This window comes from Anoplophora glabripennis, unplaced genomic scaffold, assembly GCF_000390285.2.
Source record: "Anoplophora glabripennis isolate ALB-LARVAE unplaced genomic scaffold, Agla_2.0 scaffold29, whole genome shotgun sequence".
In the NCBI taxonomy this organism is placed as follows: domain Eukaryota; kingdom Metazoa; phylum Arthropoda; class Insecta; order Coleoptera; family Cerambycidae; genus Anoplophora; species Anoplophora glabripennis.
Genome location: NW_019416257.1, coordinates 1733904 through 1743810, shown reverse-complemented (window position 1 = coordinate 1743810; position 9907 = coordinate 1733904). Strand labels below are relative to the sequence as shown.

General features: G+C 33.2%; 1 protein-coding gene across 1 annotated transcript in view; it reads right to left on the bottom strand.

The window, feature by feature from the left end:
- Positions 1 to 8588, bottom strand: part of LOC111693135 (polycystic kidney disease protein 1-like 2) — a 22227-nt gene extending 13639 nt beyond the window's left edge. Inside the window, exons 1-3 of the mRNA XM_023457280.1 lie at positions 8532 to 8588; positions 8030 to 8347; positions 1061 to 1210 (exon numbers count right to left, since the gene is read on the bottom strand). Coding sequence (XP_023313048.1) covers positions 1061 to 1210; positions 8030 to 8347; positions 8532 to 8588 — 525 coding nt within the window. The remainder of the gene's footprint in view (positions 1 to 1060; positions 1211 to 8029; positions 8348 to 8531) is intronic.
- Positions 8589 to 9907: the final 1319 nt, after the last annotated feature.

Sequence of the window (9907 nt, the reverse complement as noted above, 5' to 3'; positions counted from 1 at the left end):
AAGAGTAGATGCTTGCATACGTGTGGGTGGAGGACACTTTCAACAACTACTGTAAATACATAATAAATACATTATGACACTTTACCCAGCCTACTAATTTTTATTTCATTTGCTTTAAGGGGGCATTTAATGAGCTTACCGTTTTTTCTATCCAAACATTTAATATTATGCCTACGTGAACGTCATTTGTGAAAGTAGAAAATTAATTTTTGCCCCACAAAAAGTGTTTCCACGCATGGTGGGTGTCTACAAAATGGCAACAAAATATCAAAGGCAGTCTCAATGAACTTGGGGGAAAAAACTTTTTTTGGTTTTCATTTTTTTACGTGCAAATGGTGCGTCGTACGAGAGTAAGTCTAGGGACCGAATTTGCTGTAAAATAAATGGAGATTTTAAAAATAATTTTAGTTTTTAGAAAAAGCAGTGGCGTACCATTTTTTTCTTCAAAAATGTTTAGTTCAAACCTCGTACGGACGTCATTGGCAAAGATTTTAAAACATTTTTTACATCAAACAATGCTCCTTAATGATTAATAGGTGTGTACAAAATTTCATAAAAATATCTGGAGTGATAAGAAAATTATAATAGAAAAGTAATTTTTTTCTTAAAACTGTAACACCCTGTAGCTCAAAAATTAAGAGGTTTTGGACATATGTTGAGGAAGAAATTTTAAGAAGAAAACTTAATTTCTTCTTAAAATGACCCAAGGATTCACATCCTTCAGTATCGGCATTCAATTAATAAACACCCTGTAGAACGGTGAATGATATGTTACTCTGTGAACTTAGTTAGTTACAAAGAAATACTTTCCAATAATTGCCTCATATTATTCAGAAGCAGAGATAGGTATATTTAAGCAATTGAATNTTCAATTAATAAACACCCTGTAGAACGGTGAATGATATGTTACTCTGTGAACTTAGTTAGCTACAAAGAAATACTTTCCAATAATTGCCTCATATTATTCAGAAGCAGAGATAGGTATATTTAAGCAATTGAATACCTTCTGCATTTAATTTTGCATTGTATATGTCAACCTTTTAGTAAGTTTAATACTTACATTACTTTCAGATTTTGTTCCATAAATCTTGATCGAGACATTGGACGTTGTTCCTGCTTTTGATTTATTTCCTGTCTTCACTATCAAAACGTAACCATACCTACACGATATTGGAATATCGCTCAAGAAGAATATTGGTTCCCCCAGAATCTAAGTTTCAATAAAACAAATGACTAATTTACGACCCAAAAATTACAGATAAAATTTAGAAAAGCTCCAAATATAAATACATGAAACTTGATATACTGGGTACAACTTTGAATGGGGACATGTTTATACGGAGGTTATTTTTGACCTCTGGAAACATATAAGTTTGTGATCTCTAGTAGTCCAGTATACAACGGTAAAAATAGGGTATTACCTCCGAATTCTCTACCGATTTTCATGAAAAATTGGTGAGTAAGCTCATTTCACCCTCCTTTACAAAAGTTACATATCCATAACGTGTGCTTTTTGTTTTTAGGGGGTGAAAACTACCCTTTCTTGCAAAAAACGTAAAAACCATAGATTTAAGTGTTATGTCAATAGAATAAGCATTCTTTTATGTTTTGAATAATAATTTTTGATTTGTAGCAACATTTCAACCTTTAAAATCCACCTTTATGAGGAAAAAAAACAAGTTTTCGCGACTCTCCAATGTTTTGACGGAGCAATAATGAAGAATTGAATATTTTTTACCGTTTATGAAATAATATATGATTTATTGCAACGCTTCAACCCTTAACAAACACCCTTATTGCAGAAATTTTTTTTCATATCTTCATAGCATTTATAATGAATGAAAGACTCACTGTTTATAATATTAATGATGATTCATTGCAACGTTTCAACCCTTAAAAACAATCCTTAATGAGAAATTGAAGAATTTTTACCTGCTTCAAAACACTCAACGATACATTACTAAATTCAACGAGATTACTTAAAACTCGAAACTTAAATTTTGTAATTAGTGAAAGGGAAAATAAAAATTATTTGTGTATTATACAATTATACTTTCGTTTTTTCACAATAACTTTTTTAATTTTTAATATTTTTCATTGCTCCAAAAAGCAGTTTGCAGGGAATTGCAAGAGCTACCAATCAACCTTTATAGGTTTTAAGGGCTCAAAGAAGGTGGTCCTTACACGCAAATGCAAACTAAAAAACCTAAGACCTCAGTTAATTTTTGCTCTAAAGAAAAATTGAAGTGAGCAAAAATATTATAAAAAAAGACATTTAATTTTGAACTCTTGCATTTTTCATGTATCTTGTTTAGTTTTCGAGTTATTTCGAAAAAAAGGAAATTTTTTTAAAAATTAAAAAAAAATTTTTTTTCATTTCAAACTTTTTTAAAATTCAGGCATTCTAAACCGGTCAAACTTACAGAGCCTATTATTATACCTAAATAAAGTCAACTGTACATGGTTTACGCTTAATTTCTATTTTTATGGTTCAGCCATAGATTTTATTGTTAATTTTTTCTCCGAAAAAATGAGAAGACCATTTTATTTTCATCATAACTCCGCGAGTTTTTGAGCTACGAAATTTGTGAAAAAGCATTTTAAAGGTCTTTCCAAGCACTTTAAAAAAGGTTATATTAATTTTCTTCTAAAAATTAGTTCTTTCGCCATTATTTTACGGTAAAAGGTTCGATTTTACTTTTCGAAAAAAAAAACAATCACCTTTAGAGAGTGATAACTCGATTATTATTACATCTACGGTAATCAAAAATAAATAGATTCGTTATTTCAAAAGCTTTATTTTTACTCTATATGAGTTTTTCGATAAAACGCAATGTTTTCGAGATATTTATCAAACATTGTTGAAAAACATGCACCTTTTAGATGAAAAATCAACATTTTCAATCGCAAATAACTCGGAAAATATTAATTTATGGAAAAAACGTTATAGTACATTTATTCATCCCTCTTTTTGCTATTAAAATGGGTGCCTTCATTGACACCTCCGAGAAGGGGTGGCATTCACCTCCAGGGTGAAAGCACACATCGGCACTATGTAACTTTTGTTTCTTGAGCAATTTTCTACTTACTGTTAAAATTTCACGTCAATCGGTGCATGTGCCAAGAATTCGGACCTAAAAACTGTCATATACTGAGCTATAGTTCTTTTGTATCAACTGAGTTCTAAAAAAAAATTTTTCATGCACTGTTGTCAGATCTCATCTTTCTCAATTTGTTTACACGTTTTTTTCATTTCAAGAAATTTAACAATTAACGCACAAACATACCATATGTACCATCACTAAACACTGCAATAAATAACATTACAAATTTATACTCTTATAATATTCAAGACACTAAATACACGAAATATATTTTACTATAAAATTTAATTTAATAAAATGCAACATCGCACTATACAAATTCTGTTTCAGTTTCAGTTACAACAGTTACATTGAAAACTAAAGTCATTGACACTCAATTTCATGAACTAAACACACTGCTTTAAAAAATAGTAGGTAAATACTTTTTATTAAAAAACTGATCCCCACTTAAAGTTACACCCTGTATAGTTCAACATTTACCTCATCTGCTGCCGCAATAGAAAACCAGCTTAAAAAAACACAATACAGAAAAAAGGCACCTGCCACAGAAGCGAATATTATATAACTGGCTTGTGTCTCCAATTCCAATTCCTCAATTATTAAAGTTTTTTCAACCTTAATTTCATTGTTGGCAATCATTCCTGCCATCGCAGATGAATGGTAACATTCACATATTATAAGATTCACAGACGAGTCACTACGAGACTGAAAAAGATACAATTCATGTCAGAAAATTAATTTTAAGAAAAAGTTTCTCATACGCTGCAAGCGAATGTCCATTTTGCGTCTCTGATCGCCCAGCGGAAACAGGATAACGTGTAAATGCTGAATTTATACTGAATGCGGCTATCACGATCTTTCTAAAAGTGATTTTTTTTCCAATAGTTACTAACGCAAGGAAAAAAAAGTAACTACAAACACAATGAAACGAATAAGATTAACACAATAGTAATAGAAAGTCGGCTCAAAAGATTGAAGCACAAGTAAACGAAAAATATGAGACATACCATTTTTGCACTGGGTAATACTGCCATGTAATACCAACTGTCATAACAATTGTTATTAGGAATAAATATTGTGTTGTTATTCCCGTCGATTTGTTTGGTTTTCTTTTGGAATTCTTCGAAACTAGGTTTGTAAAAATCTGTTATGACAACCTATTAAATAAAATAAAATTATTATACAGGGTGTTAAAAAAAGAGTGTAAAATATTTAAGGAGGTAATAGTATGAACCAAAATAAGCAGAAAAGTCTCAATAAACATGGGTCCGCAAAGTAACGGTTGCGGAGATATGGAATGTTTTATGTTTTTTAGCCCCTTTTTTTATTTTGCAAAAACGTTGTGTATTTTCTTATAATAGTTGGTTGATGTTTAGTGAAATAAACAGTACGTATTTGACAGTTGTTCTCAGTGCACAAGTTTTCTTTCGCTATGGCTGGTTACTCTAACGCAGAATTAACAGACATGCATTTCATGTATGGTCGTGCTAATGGGAACGCCACCGAAGCGCGACGTCTTTATGTTGACGCTTATCCAAATCGCCAGATTCCTTCACAACGCATGTTTGGAAGAATTCACCAAAGATTGCGTGATACCGGTTCCTTGAGCAAACAGTGCCATTTATCCGGAAGACCAAGGTCGGTATCCACTCCTAGAGCAGAAGAAGAAATTCTAGCACTGGTAGAGCAGAATCCAGGTACGAGTGTGCGGAGAATATCAGCCGAGGTAGGAATTAGTGGTCCTCTTGTTTGGAGAATCCTTCACGAGCAACTGCTTTATCCATACCATGTGCAACGAGTACAGGCCTTAAATCCAATAAATGATCATCAAGCACGTTTGGTTTTTTGCCGCTGGTTTCTACGTCATGATGCTGAAGACCCTCGTTTTCTTGCAAACATTCTTTTTACTGATGAGGCCGGGTTCACAAGAAATGGAGTGTTTAATTTTCACAATACGCATATTTGGGCCGACGAAAATCCTCATGCTCTAATAGAATCTGGACATCAGGCACGTTTTTCATTAAACATTTGGATGGGTATTGTAGGTGACAGGTTTCTAGGTCCTGTTGTTTTACCAAACCGATTAACAGGCGCTGCTTACCTCAACTTTCTGCAGAACACACTGTATGAGTTTTTGGAAGACATTCCTTTGAATCAGAGGCAACAAATGTGGTTCCAGCATGATGGTGCTCCAGCTCATTTTTCCATGGCCGTTAGAGAGCATTTACACCAAACTTTTCCACATAGATGGGTAGGAAGGGCCGGACCTGTTTTATGGCCTCCAAGATCGCCTGATCTGAACCCTCTAGATTTCTTTGTTTGGGGATATTTGAAGACATTAGTGTATGGTACTCCTGTAAATAGCCTGGAAGAGCTGCAGCTACGGATTAATCAAAAGTGTCAAGAAATCCAAACCAAGGAGGGTGTTTTCGAAAGAGTTCGAATATCGTTGAGACGAAGATGTCGTGCCTGCTTGGAAATGGACGGAGGGCACTTTGAACATCTTCTGTAACTTTGTTTTTTGTTTGTTAAAAGCTTCCTTTGTCGGTTTATTCCTAATAAAATAAAATGTTTGAAAAACGAATAGTGGTCCATATCTCCGCAACCGTTACTTTGCGGACCCATGTTTATTAAGACTTTTTTGCTTATTTTGGTTCATACTATTACCTCCTGAAATATTTTACACTCTTTTTTTAACACCCTGTATACAGGGAGTCCAGTTTATACTTAAAAAAAGCTGGGGTGTGAGTTCGTCTTGGAAAAATAACAGGCGTTTTCAGAGCCGTTGGGATGTTTAATTTTGATTTTTAACAACTGCTACTAATATTTTTACTAATTCTTTTTCTGTTTTGTTTGTTTCATAATTTTTATCGAGTCTTTTCAGAAAGAGAAACCTTTTTCAAACTAACAACTTTAATACCCTTTATCTCGGAAACACAACATTAGAAAGAGAAATGTTTCATAAACCACGTTCACTATTTTTCCGTGAGGAACTCAGTTTTTTTGAAGCATAATAGTATATTACGTAATAAGTGTTGTAAAAAGCATTTTACCTACGACCACTACTGTAAATACTTAAAAACACACCATCTGCGATCAATGTAAGATTCCTATTACGTACGGTAAAAAAATCGCACAGTTTTCCTAGCAACCGCCTAGCAACGGACAATACAATACTGTTTGTATTGACCGTTGCTAGGCGGTTGCTAGGAAAACTGTACGATTTTTTTACCAAGCTGTGCGATTTTATTTACCGTACGACGTAATAGGAATCTTGCATTGATCGCAGACGGTGTGTTTTTAAGTATTTTACCTACGACCACTGCTGTAAATACTTAAAAACACACCGTCTGCGATCAATGTAAGATTCCTATTATGTACGGTAAAAAAATCGCACAATTTTCCTAGCAACCGCCTAGCAACGGTCAATACAATACTGTTTGTATTCACCGTTGCTAGGCGGTTGCTAGGAAAACTGTACGAATTTTTTACCAAGCTGTGCGATTTTTTTACCGTACGACATAATAGGAATCTTGCATTGGTCGCAGACGGTGTGTTTTTAAGTATTTACAGTAGTGGTCGTAGGTAAATGTATAAACGAACTTGTAGGCTATTGATTATGTACTTTAGATAGGAACTACAACGTAACATAAATTTTATTGTTTGATATGTTCAATTGACCCTAAAAAATTATAAAACCGCGGAGTGCTACCTTTTAAAGGGGTGCGTTTTTGGGAACGAAGTAAAAAGGTGGTATTTTCAGTATTTTGAGTTTTACCCGAAAACTATGCATTTTTTCACTATAGTTGTCACCAGAAAAGTTGTAGCAAATTGAATTTCCCATCGAAGTGAGACCTTCTGAAGTCAAACAATTTATTCATAACAAAAATATGCCCAAAAAACGAGTACAAAACCGAAAAAATGCGATTTTTTTTTGGTTTATAGGCATTGCTTCACAGAAAAAAAGTTATTGTTTTTTCCTTTAAAACAATAATATCCAATCAAATAGAAACTTATTTTAATTTTCACATTCACAAAAATAAGTTTATTACACAAAATAATACCGAAAGTAATAAAAATTTTATAAAAATAAGAAAAAGTATCGTTGGTTAAATTAACATATCTCGGTTGATTTTAATTGTACAAACTTCTACCAAGCACCATTTTAAAGGTCTTGAAACCAGCTTTCATTTGAATATGGCATTACATATACCTAAATTAACTCAGAAAAATGTTATAAGACGAAAATCGTCAAAAAAGGGCAAAAATTGGCCAAAAATCCAAAAAGTAGCCAACTTTGATCCAATGTAACTCGGTTTCTATTAGTCGTAGGTAGGTACTTTTATAAACGCTTATTTTAAAGGAAAAACCATTAACTTTTTTTTCCGTGAAGCAATGCCTATACCTAACTCCTCTCAGAAAAAAGTTGTGGGCCAAAAACCAAAAAAAAGACGCATTTTTTCGGGTTTTTTTACTCGTTTTTTGGGCATAATTTTGTTAAAAATATTTTTTTTGATTTCAAATTCAAAACTCAAAAAACTGAAAATACCACCTTTTTACTTCGTTCTCAAAAGCGCACCCCTTTAAAAGGTAGCACTCCGCGGTTTTATCATGTTTTAGGGTCATTTGAACATATCAAACTTTCTGTTACATTGTAGTTCCTTTGTACCCCCTTTTTTTGACATAGTTAATAGCCTATTAGCAAGTGCCACACACGAAGGCGCACTAGACCACGGAGTGTCAGTATTTTTTCTACTATAGTTTTGTTGGTGTACCCTCTTTGATACACTATTTTAAAGTTTAAGTGCTATTGTTAGTGTAGCTTTTAACAACCAAAGTACGAGTAGGAATCTATTTTTTGAAGAACCTGTGTCAAAAATCACTGATAAAACTAAGCCCAAATAAAAAAATTTGTTGATTCTTACATCCAAAATTACAGCTGCAGGCAAATCTATAAATTTAATAATAAACGGCTGTTTCTTGAAAACATCTATTCGATGCATAGACATTCTTTCAAAATCATGATCTGTTTTGAGTGTGTTGTTATCTAGTATTTTTGGGGTGGCACTCCTGTGTATATCTATAACGGATGCTATATCAGCATGCGTTTCGAAAGTCAAAGTAAAAGGTTTTTGAAAATTGTTAACTGGTTTATCGTTTACATTGAACTGTACTATTGCTACTGATGTAAATATTTCCACTTCTTTAATCCACCAAAATAGGTTTTCAGTGCTCGTACACATCTGGAAACAGAAGATTATGAAATGGAAAAAATTTTTATTATAGTAGTTTCTAGACATTAAAATCGCTGCAAGTTAAATAAATTACAATGCACTTGCTTGGCTGTAGCTAGGAAGCTTTAATCTGTTATTGATCTCGGACGGGGTTCTGTGGGGGCGGACCTGCTATTAGGACCCCTAGGCTCACCTTGTTGTTGATATCAGTTCTTTTTGCCAGTTCTAAGGCCACTACGGATGAAACCATTTCTCAAACAGTTGGAAGCATCGGATGTGACCGGTTACCGAGGCCACTACAAAATTTCTCAGCGGACTACCATTGTCTGAACAGTGGTTCTATCGGTAGTAGGATTAGAACCAGCACGAAGAATCGAAATCAGTATCAGGCCTAGCGGTTCTGATAGTGGGTCATCCCCACAGAGCTCCAGAACAACAAAGACAGGTCAAATATTTCTAGCAAAGGCTAACTCTGTGATAATCTTTAAATATAGAAAATTTATTATGTTATATGTATATTTACCACTAAATGAACTGCAGACCTGAGATTGTTAAAATCACTTGAAGGAACCATAGTAATGTCATGGGATTGGATCTTGGTTCCTAATAAGTTAGTTCCAAGTCTTACTGTAGATGTAAGATTAAAAGAATCTGATTCCATAAATTGTGTGTCATCGTGATGAGATGATACGATTGCCAATTGCTTTGAGCCCGAATAACATAAATCTATTATGGTATTAGCTGTTATATGATACTAGAAGAAGAAATATTAAACAATTTTATATCTTTACTCTATTTTGAGCAGCAGATCAATATTTGTGTAGGTCTGTTATTAAGAACCGACTAACTGCAGAAAAATATTCCAAATTCAAGCTATATATTTTTGTCTATATAGTTTAAAAATGCCCGTGTTATTCATTATTCAATGCCAGTATATTCATTTTGTTTTGAATATGACTCAACAATCTTATACACATGAAAATAGTGCATAATAAAGAACTAAATATACAGGGTGTAACGTAAAGGTTGGGAATAAATTAAACAGTGGATTCTTTAGTTTAAAAAATAATTTTTTGTCACATGAAGTTACGCTCTACGGGTTTTCTTTTCCAAGCTACAGGGCGCTAAAAAATTTCAAAAAATTTAGTTTTTCTCCAATAACTTTCGAACATTAGAAGATGATGGAATGAAATTTTATCCATAGCTTAATTTGATAATCCCCTAGTAAAAGGAAAAAGATTGGTTTTGTAAGTTGCTCAGTGGCGTGCATACGAATTATATCGTAAGGGTTTTCGAAGAAAATTGTGGTAAGCCACTGGTGAAAACATTTTTTAACATTTTTTTATGATCCACTTTTTATTTTAAACAAAATTACCCTCTTGCGTTTTATTCCTAGCTCTTGTCACTTTTCCGTAAATAAACGTTTTGTAAATACCATTTTTTCCTATTGCTAACATAGGAAAATGAAAATAAAAACATTATAAGTATGCTTTGACCAAGCCACCAAAATTTGTTTTCAGATGTTTTCAGACAAAACATCATTGTCAGTCATGACATCTAGCTTTCCTT